This window comes from Mustelus asterias, chromosome 25, assembly GCF_964213995.1.
Source record: "Mustelus asterias chromosome 25, sMusAst1.hap1.1, whole genome shotgun sequence".
Taxonomy (NCBI): domain Eukaryota; kingdom Metazoa; phylum Chordata; class Chondrichthyes; order Carcharhiniformes; family Triakidae; genus Mustelus; species Mustelus asterias.
In genome coordinates this window covers 31,329,037-31,350,314 of record NC_135825.1, presented here as the reverse complement: position 1 = coordinate 31,350,314, position 21,278 = coordinate 31,329,037, and the positions used below count along the sequence as shown (strand labels likewise).

The following is a 21,278-nucleotide window of genomic DNA, read 5'->3' as shown; positions in this document are numbered from 1 at the left end:
ACGTAATGTATATTTCTATGTGAACCATCAGCAACAGAACAAATTTACACTATTTTGTAGAATGAAGCTGTTGATTGGAATGGTCCTATTAGCTGGTTTGACTTGAAGACTAATGCTTGGAAGCTTGAATGAAAAACATGTGATGTGAGCCTGAAAGTTTAGACTTCACCCTTTATTAAATGTCAATTTCTTTGAAATACCTTGAACTGTACTAAAAGAAAAAAAGTCCTGTAGTGTTCCAGTGCTGTTGTAGTCTCCTGTTAAGACTATGATGAAAACAGTGTGATAGGGGTTCTAGTCCAGCTATTGACAGGAGCCATCTGTTGAATGAGGTAGTGCCAGTCTTGCAGATTTACTGATCGTCTTCTGAGGATTCTGGCGAAGCGTGTTCCTCTTCTTCCTGCTCCACCTTTTCCTGCAAAAACAAAAATGAGAGTTACAATCAAAGAATTTGGATAAATAGTTCGTAAACAAAAAAAAATCCCTATAAATCCATTTAATTTTCGCTTACAAGTGCATTTTTCCATGTCAGAATCCAGGTCAATTTGCAGGACTGTGGTGTAATTATAAAATGGACGTGAAAGAGAATAAGACTGATCAATAAAAAGGAAGAAAAATAGAGAAATATGAAGTACACACAAAAAAATTGAACGGTGATATCTGAATCGGAAAGAGCTGAAATGTTACCCTAGAGTTAAGTGCTATTAAAGGTTAAAACCAGAAAATGTCCAAGACAGCTGGGAATACTTTGTGCACATTCACTTAAAAAGAATTATCCCGAGTGCATCTTTTTCATGGTATTCTCTTTGTTCTCATGAATTACAAACTTCTGAATTTAAAACAAAAGCTTAGTGAGCAATCACACTGTACTCTTACTAAACACCAAAACCTTCATGAAGACACAACTGAACTATACAACTTCACTTGAAGGATTAGGCATTTTGGGTGGGACATCAAGGAGACTAAAGGAGCCAATCCGAGCACTGCCACCATACATTTACCCAAAAGTTCTTCACTGATTCAATTGATGACTGGGCAGAACGCTCCCATTCTGGGACTAAGTCCCATGGCGGAACAGGAACATGGAATGCTTCCTGCCTGCAGAGGCTGGTGGGAAAACGTGTCATATTCTCCAGCCCCCGACCAAATTTCGCAACTGGGTGTTTCGCGCCATATTCCGTGACAGAGCAGGTGTAATAGCACAGGGTCTGCCATCGTATCTGGGCGCTATATTGCAAATATGCCCAATATCACTGACCCACTGTTGAAGAAAGAAGGTGGACCCCTGAAAATGAAGACGGATCTTCGGGAACCTTCAGGGTTTGGAAGATGGGCCCCCTCCAGGACACTGAATCACTGCAGATGTTTCCTCTGCCTATTGCTGTGGTGTTCCAGGGTTGACAGTTGAGGGCAGCGCCCACCCTGAACTCCAGAGGCAGCCCAAACATTGCTTCTGAAGTCTGCATGCCAAGTTATTCCAAACATATTTCACGTCAGTGGGAACGTCGTAGAGAACCAGCTGTGGGAGGAAGATTCTGGTCAGGCCTTCATCTGCATTGGCGGGATGCAAATTAGTTTCACACCGGCCTCCAGTAGGTTTTCCAACCAGCCATGGCGGGCAACAACGGGAGATCTGGCGGGAAATTCATGCCGATGTGAAACCAATTCATGGTCCTTCTGCCATATTCTTTCCCCATGTCTGCCAAGGAACCTCCCAGTGGGGGCTTGAGAGAATTTCGCCCAATATTTTGAGGAATTGAAGTGCCCCTTGCATCAACTGAAGAGTCATCATGACAAATCTGCCATGAATAACAAAAGATGGCTACTGCCTTTGGCTCCATAGCACTGAGCTAGGTTTGATCCTGAAACTGTTGAATAACATGAAAGATGTGAATTCTAAGGCCGGAATTCTCCAGTCTCATACACCCCACTACCGCTGCCAGCGAGAATGGAGAATTTGGCGCTCATTCACTGCAGTGGGACCGGAAAATCCCAGCCACGGGCGAGATTGGAGAATTCCAGCCTAAATATCAAAAGATATGGGCTGGAATTTTCCAGCCGTTCATGCCCCACTGCCGCTGTGAGAAAGGACGGATAATGCGCTGCTCCGTTCACTGCAGCTGGACCAGAAACTCCCGTCGGTGTGAATGGCTGGAAATTGCCCCAGCCCAATAGGAACATGATTCCCATTTACAACTCCATAAATTCATGTGTTGAGAGTGGAGAGAGAATGGGGAACACATCCCTCAATCTGTCCTGAAATGTGATCTTACAAGAAAGCTGCCACGATGTGGGTAAATGGTAAAAGCTCTTGAGACGCAGACATGTGGTTATTATAAGCAGACTTAAACATCAAGCTGCAACACTAGGAAAAAGATCAACCTTGTGAATAATGTCCTCACTGTGTGGTGCTGTTGGATATTAGGATCAGTTTTGAAGTAGGTTTTTTGGTTTGCAAATATGTATTAAGTCTAAAGTCTTCTTCACCCCCACACTCCCAGTTTTACATTCTGTTTAAATATGCAAAGCAATGGAAACAGAACCATCTCCTTTCCTGGTATAGAATGTTCCCATATTCTTTAAGAGGAATATTTGAACATAGAAATATGGAAACAGGACTTGACCAAGCAACACCAACACCAACACCAACACCAACCTTCCATAAGATCGGGGCTGAAAACTACATCTTTAATCCCTATCATTAACAAAAATCTATTCATCTCAAGTTTTAAATATTTCAAGATTATTTATTAGTGTCACAAATCGGCTTACATTAACACTGCAATGAAGTTATTGTGAAAATCCCCCAGACGCCCACTCCGGCACCTGTTCAAGGGGCGGCACGGTAGCACAGTGGGGCGGCACAGTAGCACAGTGGTTAGCACTGCTGCTTCACAGCTCCAGGGTCCCGGGTTCGATTCCCGGCTCGGGTCACTGTCTGTTTGGAGTTTGCACATTCTCCTCGTGTCTGCGTGGGTTTCCTCCGGGTGCTCCGGTTTCCTCCCACAGTCCAAAGATGTGCGGGTTAGGTTGATTGGCCGGGTTAAAAAAAAAAATTGCCCCTTAGAGTCCTGAGATGCGTAGGTTAGAGGGATTAGCGGGTAAAATATGTGGGGGTAGGGCCTGGGTGGGATTGTGGTCGGTGCAGACTCGATGGGCCGAATGGCCTCCTTCTGCACTGTAGGGATTCTATGATTCTATGAAGTACACTGAGGGAGAATTTAGTTCAGCCAATGCACCTAACCAGCACATCTTTTGGACTGTGGGAGGAAACTGGAGCACCCAGAGGAAACCCACACAGACACGGGGAGAACGTGCAAACTCCGCACAAACAGTGACCCAAGCTGGGGATCAAACCTGGGTCCCTGGTGCTGTGAGGCAGCAGTGTTAACCACTATGCCACCGTGCCGCCCTAACAGACCCAGCATGCAACCTTTGAGAGAATGAGGACTAGATTTCCACCACCTTTGTGAGAAAAGATGCGTCCCGATTTCACTCCTGAAAGGCCTACTTCTAATTATAAGATTTCCCCCCCTTGTTCCAGATTTCCCCACCAGAGGAATTAGTTTCTCCACAATTACCCGATCAAATGCTTTTGTCACTTTAGACTGCTCAACCTTCTATATTCAAACAAAATGAAAATCTACTTGGAATGAAAATATTTATCTGCTCCCAACCTTGTGTTGAGCTAGCTGATTTCAACTAGGGCGGCAGCAGAGGTACAACAATTTGAGAATTATAGAATGTCAGAGCATAAAAGCCACGTGATCAGTCAAGTCTGCACTCTTCATGTTAGCTGCAACATTTAATCCCACGCTCTTATTTAGCCCTTAATATTTCCCTTTTCCATGAAACTAATTCCCCTTTCAAGAGTACTTATGGACTCTGAATCACTAATCGTTTGTGGCAGAGAATTCCACATCCTAACCACCCGCTGTGTTCAGACGTTTTTTTTTCTCTAACCTCCCCCCTTCGACTCTGGGGCTGCTGTTTGCACATCGTCACGGATCAGCTTGCATAGCTTCAGTGAGTCACAGTCCATTTGGATAATTAGGGCCGGCTGATGGTGAAAATGCCTCTTGTTGGGAGCTGGCCCACTGGGGGACAGGAAATAGTGTGGTCATGCAGGACTCGACAACTGCTTCCAGTGTTGTTTCGGTGTGTGTGTACCCCCCCCCACCAATTTGTTAAAATTCAAGTATCGATGCCATCTGTTGCAGAGTACAGGATACCTTCAATTGCAACTTCAGATGGGTATAAGTGAAAGTTATCACAGAAAAGATAGCTCTTTGTAGAACAGATAAAAATGAGCGTTACTCAGGGACAGAAGAAGAAGATGGCAGCTACAGGGAGCGCACGTTCAATCACCCATTCATGGCAGACAATGCCAGAACGAGTTTAATGATCTTACTAGATCATTAGGTTCAGCTACATCTGACTAAATTACATTCTATTAAGATACTTACACTAATCTTGTCTTCATGCTGTGTTAAAATATTTCAATTGTTTATCATTAATGTCGGTGAAATAGGAGAGATTTCTTTATTTGTGGGTGTCGCTGGCTAGGCCAGCATTTATTGCCCATCTCTAGTTGCCCTTTAGAAGGTGGTAGTGAGCTGCCTTCTCGAATCGCTGCAATCCCTGAGGTGTAGCACACTCACGGTGATATTAGGAGGGAATTCTAGGATTTTCACCCAGCAGCAGTGAAGGAATGCTGATATATTACCAAGTCAGGATGGTGAGGACTAGGAGAGGAACCTCCAGGTGAAAAAAAAAGTAAAAGTAAAGTTAAGTTTATTTATTAGTCACAAGTAGGCTTACATTCACACTGTAATGAAGTTACTGTGAAAATCCCCTAGTCGCCACATTCTGGCGCCTGTTTGGGTAAATTGAGGGAGAATTTGACATGGCCAATGCACCTAACCTGCACATCTTTGGACTGTGGAAGGAAACCAGAGCATCCGGAGGAAACCCACGCAGACACAGGGAGAACGTGCAGACTCCACACAGACAGTGATCCAAGCGGGAATTGAACCCAGGTCCCTGGCACTGTGAGGCAGCAGTACTAATAGGTGGTAGTTTTCCCAGGTATCTGGGATGTGCAAGTTAGGTGAACTGGCCATGCTAAATTGCCCCTTAGTTTCCCAAGATGTGTAGGTTAGATAGATTAGTGGAGTAAATACACAGGGTTACGGGGATAGGGTGGGATGGTGGTTCTGGGTAAGATACTCTATCAGAGAGTTGGTACAGAATAGATGGGCCAAATAGCCTCCTTCATCATCGTAGGGATTCTATGATTCTATGATCTGCTGCCCTTGTCTTTCTACATACTTCTCAGGAACAACTAGGGATGGGTAATAAATGCTGGCCAGCCAGCGACACCCATGTCCCACGAATGAATAAAAAGTTGATAGTTGTTGTGGGTTTGGAAGGCGCGGCCTAAGGAACCCTGGTGAGTTCCTGAAGTTCATCTTGTAAATGGTACACAATCCTGGCACTGTTCGTTGGTGGTGGAAGGATTGTATGTTTGTGGAAGGGGTAGCAATCAAACAGGTTGCTTTGTACTGGATGGTATCAAGCTTCTTGAGTGTTGTTGGACCTGCACTCATCCAAGCAAGTGGAGAGTATTCCATCACACTGCTGACTTGCACCTTGTGAAATGATAGGCAGGTTTTGGCGAGTCAGGAGGTGTGTTACTCACTGCAGGATTCCTAGCCTTTGACTTGCTCTTGTAGCCACAATATTTATATAGCTAGTCCAGTTCAGTTTCTGGTTAATGGTAACCTCCTGGATGTTGACAGTGGGGGATTCAGTAATGGTAATGTCATTGAATGTCATTGCTAGCCACTTGTGTGGCGCAAATGTTACTTGCCACGTGTCACCCCAAGCTTGGATATTGTCTAGGTCTTGCTGTATTTGGACATGGACTGTTTCAGTACCTGAGGAGTCGTGAATGTTGTGGAACATTGTGCAGTCATCAGCAAACATTCCCTCTTCTGACCTTATGATCGAAGGAAAGTCATTGATGAAGCAGCTGCAGATGGTTGGGCCTAGGGCACTACTCTGAGAAACACCTGCAGTGATGTCCTGGAGCTGAGATAATTGACATCCAACCACCACAACCGTCTTCCTTTGTGCCAGATGTGACTCAAACCAGCAGAGGATTTTTCCCTTTGTTTCCCATTGATACCAATTTTGCTCGGGATTCTTGATGCCCCTGCTGGTTTAACTGAAGGCAAGGGTGGAGGGTGGGGGGGTGGCATGTAAAATGAAGCAGGTGACCAGGCCGCTGCATTCAAGTCCACCCCTCACCTGTCTATCATGTTAAGGTGGGCAGATAAGGTGTCAGGCAGTTGGCCTGTTGAGACAAAAGTGGACAATTAACTGTCACTTAGGGGCCTCATCTTGCCTCTGCTGCAGGGGAACACGAACAGTTTGGCAGCTTTGACAGCACGGGCTGCTGCCTGGAAAAAGTGGGAGTACCTCCTTTGGGGTGGGGTCCCATTGTTATTTTGTTAAAGATAGAGGTTATAGGCTTTGTTTGATTAAGAGCTGAGAACATATAGAACATAGAACATAGAAAAACTACAGCACAAACAGGCCCTTCGGCCCACAAGTTGCGCCGGTCATGTCCCTACCTCTCTAGGCCTATATATAGGCTTACCTATAACCCTCAATCCTATTAAGTCCCATGTATTCATCCAGAAGTCTCTTAAAAGACCCTATCGAGTTTGCCTCCACCACCATTGACGGCAGCCGATTCCACTCTCCCACCACCCTCTGAGTGAAAAACTTACCCCTGACATCTCCTCTGTATCTACTCCCCAGCACCTTAAACCTGTGTCCTCTCATAGCAGCCATTTCAGCCCTGGGAAAAAGCCTCTGAGAATCCACCCGATCTATACCTCTCAACATCTTTTACACCTCTATCAGGTCACCTCTCATCCTTCGTCTCTCCAAGTAGAAAAGACCGAGCTCCCTCAACCTATCCTCATAAGGCATGCCACCCAATCCAGGCAACATCCTTGTAAATCTTCTCTGCACCCTTTCAATAATTTCTACATCCTTCCTGTAATGAGGCGACCAGAACTGAGCTCAGTACTCCAAGTGGGGTCTGACGAGGGTCTTACATAGCTGCATCATTATCTCCCGACTCCTAAACTCAATCTCTCGATTGATGAAGGCCAGCACACCATACGCCTTCTTAACCACCTCCTCTACCTGTGAGGCTGATTTAAGAGTCCTTTGGACCCGGACCCCAAGGTCCTTCTGATCCTCTACACTGCTAAGAGTCTTACCCTTGATATTATACTCCCTCATCCCATTTGACCTGCCAAAATGGACCACTACACACTTATCCGGGTTGAAGTCCATCTGCCACTTTTCCGCCCAGTCTTGCATCCTATCTACGTCATGCTGCAGCTTCTGACATCCCTCCAAACTATCCACAACACCACCAACCTTCGTGTTGTCAGCAAACTTACCAACCCATCCTTCCACTTCCTCATCCAGGTCATTTATGAAAATGACAAACAGCAAGGGTCCCAGAACAGATCCCTAGGGCACTCCACTGGTGACTGACCTCCATTCAGAAAAAGACCCATCTACAACCACTCTCTGCCTTCTGCAGGCAAGCCAGTTCTGGATCCACAAGGCAACAGCCCCTTGGATCCCATGCCCTCTCACTTTGTCGAGAAGTCTTGCATGGGGGACCTTATCGAACGCCTTGCTGAAGTCCATGTAAACCACATCTACCACTTTTCCTTCGTCAATGTGTTTAGTCACATTTTCAAAGAACTCCACCAGGCTCGTAAGGCATGATTTGCCTTATACAAAGTGAGTCAACTAAAGTTTACCAATCGCCCTGGGAACATATTTTAATTTGATAAATACAGAAAATACTGGAAAAACTCAACAGGGCTGGTAACCTTCGAGTCCAATATGGCTCTTCTTCAGGGTCATATTGGTCTCGAAACATTGGGGAAGATTTGCCCCGCCCTCTGCGGCATGTTCCGCCATGCGGGAAGCGATGCGCTGCTAGCTGTTGGTGGGATCTTATGGTCCAACTGTTGTCAACAGGGTTTTCCGTTGAATGCACCCTTCGCTGCTGGCAAACACGGCAATCCTGGGGCTAGGGTAATTTGCATTTCTGAAGCAGGCTGTTCATGCATGGAAAGGTACATCAAGTTTGACAGGAACAAGTGCTCTATTCAACCCTTCAAAGACACAGCGGTGTCTCACCGCACTGTCTGAAGATCCCCTGCCTGACTGGACTGAGGGAAAATATCTGTGTTTAATATGTAAAAGTCTCCAGCTCATATTGGAGCCACCTGGACAAGGAATTAGATCCCCTCTGGGATTAACCTTCTGTTAAAGCTTTGGGGCCATTAGAATATTGGCAGTACACACATCAGTTCAAACCTAAGAGCTTGCCATAGACAATTTGGGTGGAACTGAAAAATATTTAAAAGGATGATGTCAATGAGGCACCATGTTCGGGCCCATATTACAGGGATCCATCCCAGGAATTTGGAAGCCAAAATTTCTGGATCTTCTACAAAAACTATTTTTGAGCTCTTTATGTTAATTTCTGCAGCATTTAGCAGCCTTGAAAAATTGTTTCATTCAGCTGAGAACATGGCCAGGTATAAATGAGACTGAAATGTCATTAATACCTTAATTATTTGCAAGAATTGAACCAATACTTCCTTCACTTAATGGAAATGGCACTGAACATGGAGCAGGTACTAAAGTGGGTGGAGTTCCAGCAAAAAGAAACTCCCGTCTGTGGATGGGCGCCACGGTAGCACAGTGGTTAGCACTGCTGCTTCACAGCTCCAGGGACCTGGGTTCGATTCCCGGCTTGGGTCACTGTCTGTGTGGAGTTTGCACATTCTCCTCGTGTCTGCGTGGGTTTTCTCCGGGTGCTCCGGTTTGCTCCACAGTCCAAAGATGTGCGGGTTAGGTTGATTGGCCATGCTAAAAATTGCCCCTTAGAGTTCTGAGATGTATAGGTTAGAGGGATTAGCGGGTAAATGTGTAGGGATATGGGGGTAGGGCCTGGGTGGGATTGTGGCCGGTGCAGACTCGATGGGCCGAATGGCCTCCTTCTGCATTGTAGGGTTTCTATTTTTATGATGTACTTTGGTGCAACTAGGCATCTGTAGTGGGGAGAGAAGTTCAGATTAGGCTATTGTCACATGACTGTACTTTGCAGTGAAGGTGTATTTGGAAATTAATTCTGTTACAATTAAATCCGAAGTTAAATAACCCACTCTAGAATAGAAACCCTACAGTGCAGAAGGAGGCCATTCGGCCCATCGAGCCTGCACAGACAACAATCCCACCCAGGCCCTATCCCCGTAACCCCAAGTATTTACCCTGAAAATCCCCCTGACACGGAGAGGCAACTAAAGGGATTGAATAAAACGTGACTCTAATTGAGTTCCGCACTCTTAAGACGACTCAACGAGAGTCCGATGTTGCTCTGCATTTGCAAATAGGCTCAAATGAACCTATCAGCAAACGCAAAGCTATATATAGAATCCACAGAACCCCACAGTGCAGAAGGAAGCCATTTGGCCCATCGAGTGCAGAGTACCGCGGTTAACCTACCTAACCCACACCATCTTTGGACTGTGGAAGTAAACCGGAGCACCCGGAGGAAACCCACACAGACACAGGGAGAGCATGCAAACTCCACATAAACAGTAATCCGAGACTGGAATTGAACCGGGTCCCTGGCGCTATGAGGCAGCAGCGTTAACCACTGTGCCACCATCCTGCTGTTCTCCTGTTCAGTGGATGTTGCCAATTAACAGTGAACTTGAATGTGAGTACCAGAAAGCTGGTAAACGTACATAAAGACTGGGTGATCGTGTGCAACTGGTTATAGAAAGGCATTTTATTTTAATGTGTGAAAGTCCCATAATGATAATTCTGCTTCTCTTCTACTTTATATAATGCTTTCTGTGTCCTTCTCTATAAGTCTACCACTCTCCACACTTTCCTTCCTTTGTATCTCACTGTTTTTCTCTCACTGCCACCTCTGATTTCTATAGGCACATCCTATTCCGGATCACAGCAAAACTTCCCGAAACACTATAGGTAGTTTACTTTAATTTGCATCAATTCTGCCTTTTTATAGGTTCAACGATATATCACATACCTAAAAGAAAAACCTCTAATGCTCAATATTTTAAAAACTGGCAGCTAAAGAAAGGCAGGTAAAGATGCTGGGACAGTACTTGCATCTGAGGTGAATTGCATGTGGTCTATAAATGTGCTTATCAGTGTGATTTGCAACCCCCGAGCGTCCACACTTTATTACTACACCCCCAACATGGTTAAAGAGTTATGTGTGCGGGATCGCCAACATAGCTGACGCAACACATATACAACACTGGAAATGCGACAGTACATTTGAACTGTGGATTTTTAAAAACTTGCTCTGTGATCCTACTTCAGCAGGGATACTATTTCCAGCATTCCCTCATGTCCCGTTAACTGCTATGATTGATTTCAGGCCCTCAGTGGGACAGGAAATTACTCTTGAACTATGGTTGCTCATAGTCAGGGATTTTCCCACCCATATCAATCAATTGGTGATACAAGTTTTATCCAGACTTACAAACACACACTGTCCACACAGAGGTGTGGATATATAGTGGGATTTAATCATTCATTGCAATAGCAGGAAAAAAATACTACTCGAGCAATCTAAGCACTTTTCAGTTCATGGCACTTAAACTGAAGGGAAGCCTACATGTGATCATTGGCTCCTCGTAACATTTCCCTTGCCAGAAAGATTTATTAAGTGGATTTCTATAGTAAAACATTGCAGCGCTTGACAAGGCTGCTTGTTCCAAACTACAGCTATGTGGAAAACAGATGAGTCAGTTTCAGATGTGACTCTGAGTCAGCGTAGCCACTTCCTCCTTGGCACAATAGTCGAGAGAATCAGATTCAGAAAATTCACTGAGTGAAAACAGGACCTATAGTAGGCCAACTCCTCAGTCTTCATTGATATACACAAGCCTAACAGGGAACTTCAGCTGGGTGCCAGCTATTAAATCCTTCTTAGTTCATGCCAGAAAGAATGTGAATTTCTCACTTCCGTCCTTTACCTTTCTGGCTTCTGATATATTTTTTCCACTATCATAAGTTTCCTATTAGTGTTTCATAAAAAGTGTTTCATCCTCTCTACTTTTCACCTGTATGACCCTGACTGCGAAACCATTTTAATATGAGGCCTTAGTTTACAAAATCCAATACCATTATTTGTTAAAATTAAGACACCAGCCACCACAAAGGCCCAAACTGAACTTGGTATTAGCCGGACCTTGCCACTGGTCTCAAGCTGCGTATGACATGTCACTGCAATTTAACCGTATGTTCAGAAACACTCAAGATATTTTACATTTGCCCCACCCTCACATACTTTACTTTTGACCGGGGTTCTGTTACAGTCAGAGTTTGCAGAAATAATCAGGTGTGGATGGAAATTTGAGAAAGCGTCACATAGTTTTGGCAGGCACCGATACAATACCCATCTAGAATGTATATAAACGCCATGGGTCAGATTTTTGATTGCCTGTGGAGGCGGGAACGATGCGACTGGCAAATTGCCATTGCTGGAAGGTGGCATTGGATCCCTTTGCATCAGGGACAATTTTGCAATCTTCAAAGCACCTGCAGGAAGAGGGGAACAGGAAACCCGCTGGGTCATCAAATTAGTGGCCCCTTAAGCTCTTTGAGAAGCCCGGTTAAAGGGTCTGCCCGGAATAGAATGGGATTTTTTATCCTTTTCCCAGATAAAGCCGCCCATTCCGATGTGGATTAGTTTTCGATAGCTGGGTTTTTGCCCATAAGGCAAAAAAGCTTATTCCCATCCGTGTTTCTATGTGAAATTTCAGGCCAGGTTGAAGGCTGTACATCATATTGTGCACCATCTTTGTCTTTCCTGGTCCTTTCGTGAACTGCCTGTTCCCCTTAGCAAGGCAGGGGCAGCTCCCAACATAGCTGCCAGCTGCCTTTACCACTGGCGTCAGGCAGGCAGTTCCCACCTTCCAGAGGCACAGTGCTTGGACCCCCAAGTTCACCTCCTGCCCAACCAGCCCATTTACATTTCAAAATGGCAGCATGAGAGCTGGACCCATACCGCTATCATGCAATGGAGCATGATGACCCCGATCAGCCATCCTCCCCAGTACCAACTGTCAGCCATGTCATCTCCTGGGTGAGCCAAAACAAGAAAAAGGGACGGAAAACCCGCGGCTGATTTAGGGAACAAAATCTGAGAGATTGCTCTCCAATGCCTGAAGGTGGGAAAAATATATTCCAGGAGATCATAATGACCACAAGACTCTCTGCCCTACCTACATTTTCAATGATCTATCAGCCACTGTTAGAAACCCATCCTGCTTCTTTTGGAACCGAGTGACTGGGCACTTATTCTGCAAGCTGGCAATTGTTTTAAAATTTATTTATTAGTGTCACAAATAAGTTTACATTAACACTACAATGAAGTTACTGTGAAAATCTCCTAGTCGCCACACTCCGGCGCCTGTTCGGGCACACTGAGGGAAAATTTAGCATGGCTAATCCACCTAACCAGCACGTCTTTCAGACTGTGGGAGGAAACCTAGGCAGACAAAGGTTCTTCAAAAAGAAAACCTTCACAACATCTAACTTAGGTGTAAGCATATGTAATTTATATGCATGTCCCCCACATATCCGTAACCTTACCAATTCAAATACTGTATGCAGGTGGACATCATCGGAGCCCGGTATGCATATTTCAATAGGACCTCACCCGTTTTAGTAGTATAGCCAGTCAGCTCAGGGTGGAAAGATGTTCACATCCATTATGATTTTTCCCCCAGGGTAGGGAAGTCCAAAACTAGAGGGTATAGGTTTGAGGTGAGGGGGGGGGAAGATTTAAAAGGGACCTGAGGGACAACTCTTTCACACAGAGGGTGATGCGAATATGGAATGAGCTGCCCGAGAAAATGGTAGAGGCGGGTTCAATTACAACATTTAAAAGACATTCGGACAGGTACATGGATAGGGACTGTATAGAGAGATATGGGCCTAACGCAGGCAAATGACACTAGTTCAATTTAGGAAACCTGGTTGGCATGGACGAGTTGGGCTGAAGGGCCTGTTTCCATGCTGTATATCTCTATGACTTCCCACTGCCCAGCATTCCCCAGGAAATCATACAAATTCCTCATTCTCACTGGTTGCCCTTTTTAAGTATTGACACCACATGAGCCTGCTTGCATTTGAACAATCCCATACCCTAGTAAACTAGAAACATTGTGAGCAAGGAACTCACGGAAAACAGATTCCATTGCTTTGGGCACTCTCAGGACCAGCAGCCTGATCCATTCTTTCAAGTCAACTCCAAGCTGCGTTATTGATAGCTGGGAATTGGAGTGAGGACTGATGCAAAGGCACCTGTTAAAACTTCTGCCAAATCCTGGAATTCCACTGGAATCTGCCCCAATGAATCGCTCAACAGCCCTGTGCAGGCCTTCATAAACCCTGTGACTCTAAATATAGCTTTAAAAAGACTTTCTGATTGCCAGCTCAGCCATCCTCTGTTTTCTTCTCCAATGACCTTCTTGGCAGCTCTGATAGAAGCTTTTTGTTGCCTTTAGCTGAACTTGATATCTATGTCTGTTCTCACGAGAACTATTTTCTTTTACTCTGTGGAAGTATTTTTGCCGAAGTCCAATTTGCCTGTGTAGATGGCCAGTTAACCATTGTCTTACCATGCTCTTGTCTTGACTGTGAGCACAAGCATTCTTTTGGATTAGGATGATTTTAAAAGCACCCCATTTTTCATTCAATATTGGTAATATTCCCTCCTAGTATTGGTTTTCCAATCCACCCAATACAAGTCCACCTGAAATTCAGACAAGCACTCAAACGTTACTTTGAATTTGCTAATCTTGTGGTTATTGTTGCCTTACATCTGGGGCTGAATGTCATGGGGGTGGGGAGGGGCAGAGGGGAGGCAGCAAAGTCAACATGGAGCCAACTCATTCCACGCTGGCTCACCCTGCAGCCATGATGCGCAATGCGTGGGCTAAACAACGGCTGAGTGGGACTGCTGCCCCTCACTGGGGAGGAGGAGGGCCCTTTCTTGGGAGAGGCTGGACAATCACCCCCTGGCAGCAGCAAAAACGGGTTGGTGGGCACCGCCAGGACTGCAAGGGGAGGAGAAAGAAGGCCCAAGGATCCTGGTCCCGAGTCTTGGGCAGGGAAGGTATCGGCAGGTCAGGATGTGGAGTAAGGTGGGTGGGTGTGTGGGTCTATGACTACAGGCAGTTACGAAGGCGGGGGTGGGGGGAGAGGGGGGGGGTGTTTCTATCTTGGGGAGGGAGGTGCCCCCCGATCAGCAAAGGTCAGCCCCTGAAGACAGTGCCTCCTTTGCCTTTCCACCCTTTGAAAAGATTATTTAAAGATTGTGCTGTCCACTACCATCCGACTTCCCACTCCAAACATTCTATCGCGTGGTCAGCACATTATTGGATACAACTGGCCTGCTAACAAGCTTGGATCGCAGTGTGCACTGGCCCTGGGTCTGTGATCGCAGTGTGCACTGGCCCTGGGGCTTGGATCGCAGTGTGCACTGGCCCTGGGGCTGTGATCGCAGTGTGCACTGGCCCTGGGGCTTGGATCGCAGTGTGCACTGGCCCTGGGTCTGTGATCGCAGTGTGCACTGGCCCTGGGGCTGGGATCGCAGTGTGCACTGGCCCTGGGGCTGTGATCGCAGCGTGCAATGGCCCTGGGGCTGTGATCACTGGCAACAGATGTTGCAACCTCCCAGTGAGATTTCAGAAGAGCAATTTCAGCAACCAGCTTGGCATAAAGATGTGGACCATCCATTGCCAATGCTGCCCTGGTTTCCATGCCCCATTCAACCTGCTCCAGCAGCTCTGGCCAGCCCCCGGTCCCTCCTGTGCCGCATTTGTCTCCCTGAGTCACTGAGCTAAAATGACCATGTGTGTCCGACTTCAACCCAGTCCCAACTCCCAGCCCAGCATGGCCAAGCAGGATGACAAGAGCCTCGACAATTCCTTCACCAAAAGAGACAAGAAAAAGAAGAAAGACAAAACCAAAGTGGCCAAGGCAGCACTCCTACTCGGCTGGCCAAAGCTGCGGTGTCGACTGATGCCCCTGTCCCCATCCTGGCCCTCCCCTGGCTCCGGATCCATCCCGGCCTGCTGCCACTCTCACGCCAATAGCGGCAGCGCCCGCCAAAGCTGCGCCAGTATCAGTCCTCAGAGTGGCCAAGGAAGTGAAGAAGGAGAAAGGGTGGGTGGTGGAGAGCGAGTGTCAGGATCCCCAACAGGAGCGGGTCAGGGAAGATGAAGAATGGAAGGAGTTTGACTTGAGCAAAAGAAGTTGTCATGGAGCGGATCATCGAACAGGGAGTCAGGCTGGGCTGAAGCCGAGCGTTCACGACCAGCCCATGATTGAAGTGGACAGGGTGGCGCACGAGGGACTGGGAGCTGGCCAGAGCTGCCTGGAAGTTGATTACAGTGGCTTGAGAATCCATGCTTTAGAAATCAGTGATGAAAGGGAGGAACAAGACGATAAGAAGAATTAAAGAAGATCAGAGTGGTGATGGTGGAGAATATCTCGTATGGAGGAGACAAGACCCTGGAACAAGATAACTCCAGCACCAGCACCTATCGTTGTGGTTGCAGAAACCCAGAGTCAAAGCTAGCTGCCATTTATCGACCTCCTTCAGCCAGATTGGGTAATGTGAGAAGATCACAATCACAAGGACCACCAGAGATTTACAATGATGTGCAATTTGCATCCCTACAAGCTTCTGCAAAGGACATGGAAACCAGAAAAGACCTTTAAGATGGCAAAATACAAAAAACAGAGCCAGAGAGGATGGTTCTAAAAGTCAGTCCGTTCAGCTAGAGCTTGGCAGCCAGCTGGGGAGCAGTAAATGTTGGTGCCTATTTTACAGATTGGTGCTCTGTATTTCACCCCAGGTAATTAATCTACATGCAGCCTATATGACTTAACCCCACAATGCCAGAAAGATTTTTAATTGATCTGGTGTAGACTTCTGCAGATAAATGAGGCATCTGCAAGGCATCGTGGGAATTTTAAGCTTGAAGCACAATGGGTGCCGTCATCTACAATGGACTGGAACTGATAAAGAGTTTGAATGAAGTGTCAGTCACTCCTTGGGTAAAGGTTAAAATGCTGCAATTAAGTGGTCCTTTTGTTAATAGTCCTGCTTCCTATTTGAATGTTGAGCCTCCCAAAGGTGACTTGCTCCCAGATCAGCCTTTGGCCACTTCTGTTAACCAACGCTGGTTTATGAAGGAAGGGGTGAACAGGATCCCAGTCAGAGAGGACAGGGTCCCAGCGATTCTCTTCATCCCACCAGGTAAGACCTGATTTTCCTCACCTTGTGCCTTCTAACACTATTAAACATTTAAACACTGGGCTGTGCCCCAGCACTATGTGGAAACAAGCTGCTCAGACCCAATCATTCCAAATAATATATGTTCACGCAACTGGACTCTGTTCTATAACAAACTTCTTCTAAAAATTAAGATTCATACTACTTTTCCTTGAGAAAAGAATATTTAAATCATTATATTTAAAGTGGGGAACAACAGAATTTGAGTTTAGAGATTTCACATTTTTAACACAATGTTAAAATAAAAATCTGGAATTAAAAATCTACTGATGACCATGAAACCATTGTCGATTGTCGTAAGAACCCATCTAGTTCACTAATGTCCTTCAGGGAAAGAAATCTGCTGTCCTCATCTGGTCTGGTCTAATTGTGACTCCAGAGCCACAGCAATGTGGTTGACTTTTAACTGCCCTCTGAAACGGCCGAGCAGCTCAAAGGCAATTGGCGATGGGCAACCAACAAAAGGTGCTGGCCCAGCCAGCAACGCCCAGATCCCATGAATGAATAAAACATAAAATGTATTTTAACTGTTTTCAAAAATTTGATTTTTTTTTGCACCTTATATTGCAGCCTGACTTCAATTTACACACATGAGCGAGCATTTACTAACACAAGTTCATCAATCTTAGTTCATAGAATCCCCACAGTGAGAGGGAGGCCATTTGGCCCATTGAGCCTACACCGACAATGATCCCGCCCAGGCCCTAACCCCGTAACCCCACATATTTACCTTGCCTAGTCCCCCTGACAATAAGGGACAATTTAGCATAGCCAATCAATCTAATCCACAGATCTTTTGATTATGGGAGGAAACTGGAGCATCCAGAGGAAACCGGAACAGACACGGGGAGAACATGCAAACTCCACACAGTCACCCGAGGCCGGAATTGAACCTGGGTCCCTCGTGTTGTGAGACAGCAGTGGTAACCACTGTGCCACCGTGCTGCCCCTTTACCTTTGACTTTTTAGGAAGCTTTTCAAACTGATTATGTTTACATTGTCATATATTAATTGGAAGTGTAAAATACTGACCTGAGTAGACAACTTGGATTAATTCTTGAGGGGTGAACATTTGCTAAAATCAGACCAATAATTTTTAGCATTTGAAATGCAAATGTCATATTGGGGGTGGGGTGTGATGTCACTGGATGTGGGGCATTACATCATTAGAGGGGCCCTAGAAATGAAGGTGAGCGCGGGGTCCCACAAAGTGCAAGTCCGCCACTGATGAGAAGCAAATGGAAATGAAAATCAGCAGCTGTGTAAAGTGAGCTATTGATTCACTCTGAACCAACTTCAAGGCACTAGTAAAGTCCAGTAACCCCACCCCCCACTGTTTTCCCATTCACAAGAGTTATGCTAAGCATCAACATTTCAGAATTGTCCAAGAACAACAACTTGTATTTATGTACTGCCTTTAAACTTGGTAAAACGTCCCAGCACACTTCACAGAAACGTTATCAAACAACATTTGAAATCAACTTGCAAAAGGAGATATTAGAACAGGTGACCAAAGGCTTGAAAGAAGTAGATTTTATGGAGTGCTTTAAAGGAGTGGGGAGAAAGAGATAGGGAGAGAAGAGAAGAGGTTTAGGGATGATGTCATTGGGGATGGGTGTGATATCTTTTGGGGGGGCAGGGCGTGACATCATCGGGGTAGGGTGTGACATCATTGGGGGGGTGTTGTGATATCATTGGGGGTGTGGTGTGATGCCATTAGGGGTGTGGTGTGATGTCATTGGGAGTGTGTTGCAATGTCATTGGGATGTGGTGTGATGTCATTAGGGGGGGTGTGTGATGTCATTGGGGGTGTGTGTGTGATGTCATTGGGGGTGTGTGTGTGATGTCATTGGGGGTGTGTGTGATGTCATTGGGGGTGCGTGTGATGCCATTGGGGGTGCGTGTGATGCCATTGGGGGTGGGTGTGATGTCATTGGGGGTGGGTGCGATGCCATTGGGGGTGCGTGCGATGCCATTGGGGGTGCGTGCGATGCCATTGGGGGTGCGTGCGATGCCATTGGGGGTGCGTGCGATGCCATTGGGGGTGCGTTTGATGCCATTGGGGGTGCGTTCGATGCCATTGGAGGAAGGGCATGACATTATCGGGGCAGGATGTGATGTCATTTCAGAGTTTCGGACTTTGCTAAGAGGCCAGAATTGGAGGATATCTTGGGGGGAAACAGGAGATTACGAGGGAGGAGCAAGGATGCGTAGTGATTTGAAATAAGAATGAGAATTTTAAGACCAACGTATTGCTTAACTGGGAGCCAGTGTAGATCAGCAAGCATGGGGTGATATCTATGTCTATGATAGGTGAATGAAACATAGTGTGAATTAGGGCACAAGCAAAGCATCTTGGACAATTTCAAGTTTGTGTAGGGCAGAAAGTCGGAGGCTCGCCAGGAGTCATTGGAATAGTCAGGTCTGGAGGTAACAAACACATGGATTAGGGCTTCAACAGTGGATGAACTGATCGAGACCTGGCAAAGTCAACACTGTTACAGAGGTGAAAACAGACAGTTTTAGTGATGGCGCAGATATGCAGTCAGAAACTCATCTCAGGTTCAAATATGGAATTCAATTTATAGAACAGTCCGGTTCAGCCATGGGTAGTTGCTAAGGGAGGGATGGAGTTGCTAGGGAACGGAATTTGTTGTGAGGATTGAAAACAATGGCTTTGATTTCCCCAATATTTCTTTGGAGGTAATTTCTGCTTATCTGACACTGGCTCCTAAAGGGGGATAGGGGGAGGATGGAGATACATTAGGGCAGATAAAAATAGTCCACAAAGGCACAAGACTGGGGACACTGAAAGCTAGAAATTCAACTTGGGCGATAACACAGACTGTTTCTCCAAAATTAAAATCCATCTTGAAGGAGTGAAGAAATGGATATGAATTAGTATTGGCAATGTAGCTATACTGCTACTCAGCAAAGTAATCAATTTTCACCGAAGAAGTTAACCACTGAGTCTTGTATGGGATGTGAGTCAGGAGATATTTAATTCTATTACCAAACAGCTATGAAATCCCAAAGGTCAAAGACATAGAGATGCCACTGATCTCCATTGACCTCTTTCTCTTCAGTTGCACAATCTGTAGCAGGCCAGCTCTTTAGTCCTCACCTTCTCCCCTGTGTTCCACAGGGGAAAGAACAGACCCGTGACTCTAAGGGTATGTGCTCTCCTGAGGGATGCCGTGCATTTGTGAAGGGGCTGTCAGGCAGACGCATCACATTGCATAAGGATTAAATTGAGTGACAGTGGTGGATGGTTAAGTGGGGTGTGAGAGAGAGCACATAGAAAATGAACAATGGAAGACACATTAAACTTAAGCGAGTGTGAGGAGTGATGGAATGCTTGACAAAGCTGCCTGGTTTACCCTCTATCCTATATTCAATTGATTGACATCAATGGAACTGAATAGCGAGTGGGGCATTTAATGGGCAGTTCATCCAAGACAAACTTCAACCCTAACATTTTCCCTAAAGGAAAGACCTTGTGGAGTGAAAGAACAGTGGATATTAAAATTAACCCAGCACGAACTGAGTTTTAACCTCGACAATAATCTTTGTGGCATGTTAGGAATAAAGTCCAAATGAAACAAAACACAACTGGGTCCCTGTTATAACACTGCTAAACAATTATAACAGTGGCCAATCTATGTACCACTTCAGCCTCTCTGCTTTGCACTTCTGTCTTACGCCATCTGTCTTCACTGAAGATTTACTGATTTTGAAACACAGCTTCACTGAATATATTCCCATCTAAAATCAAACTATTCTTCTCGCGTTTGGCTCTAGCTGCTTTTCACTAAAAAATTCCTATGGTGGCAGAATAAAACCCAGTCCTGGAGTCTTTCAAAATGAGGTCAATGTCCAAAAATATGCGTGTCTCTGGGGAATAAACAAACAATCTGAATGACACATCCTCACCCTCAAACAGGCACTGCTTTTGCTGTAGGAATTTTCTAAACTTTAAGTCAGAAGAAATTCATGGGTTTTCTTTTTCTGATAGTGCTCACCCCAAGATGTTATTTGCATCTTATATTCAACTGCAAAGACACTAAAATTCAGGCCCGCATTGAGATGTTTGGTGGATAAGACTAGACTTGATGCAAAGCGTCTGTAACATTAAAACCATTAAAAACAGATTGTTCAATGTACCATTTCATGGAAATTTGGTTAAGTCCACATTAGTCATTCATTCTCTAATGCCAATCTTGGTTAAGTTGGTTAAACCATCACAATTAAATAACTGAGTAACTGGTGACTATTTTCAAAGTGATTTACTTTACCAGCAATGAGACAAGTTTGAAATCTATTTCATTTTATGTATTTCTAAAATAAGAGCTCTTCTACAGGGTGAACAAATAAAAAGATGAGACATGTTTATTAATACAGTGCTCCAGTTACACATGGAGATATATAGACAGTTCGGCACAATTGGAAGTAGCTTTATAGAAGGACAGAAGCAGAATTGCTGTTTGTCCAGTGTTGGAGGCTGAGTGAGGTGGAATCAAGGCATTTTATTGATTAACTCTGTGCAATGTATTCCTTCTCCTATGTAGGTTGGGAACAATGATGATGGTGGTGGTTGGAGAGGGGGCCAGGGTTCAAAGAGGGGCCATTAGGGTGAAATGAGCATTTAGCAAGGGTGGTAAGCAAATTAGACAGAAGGTCTTGAAAGCCTGACTGTCGTTTCCTCTGAAGGAAAAAAGAAAGGGCGGCACGGTAGCACAGTGGTTAGCACTGCTGCTTCACAGCTCCAGGGACCTGGGTTCGATTCCCGGCTTGGGTCACTGTCTGTGTGGAGTTT

At 45.5% G+C, this 21,278-nt stretch overlaps 1 protein-coding gene and 1 pseudogene across 1 annotated transcript in view; one reads left to right on the top strand and one right to left on the bottom strand.

Moving 5' to 3' along the window:
- Positions 1 to 317: 317 nt before the first annotated feature.
- hmga1a (high mobility group AT-hook 1a) overlaps positions 318 to 21,278 on the bottom strand; it is a 109,490-nt gene continuing 88,529 nt past the window's right edge. The window contains exon 6 of the mRNA XM_078197946.1: positions 318 to 415. Coding sequence (XP_078054072.1) covers positions 353 to 415 — 63 coding nt within the window. The 3' untranslated portion in view covers positions 318 to 352. The remainder of the gene's footprint in view (positions 416 to 21,278) is intronic.
- Positions 15,055 to 16,055, top strand: LOC144511692 (protein CDV3 homolog A-like; annotated as a pseudogene).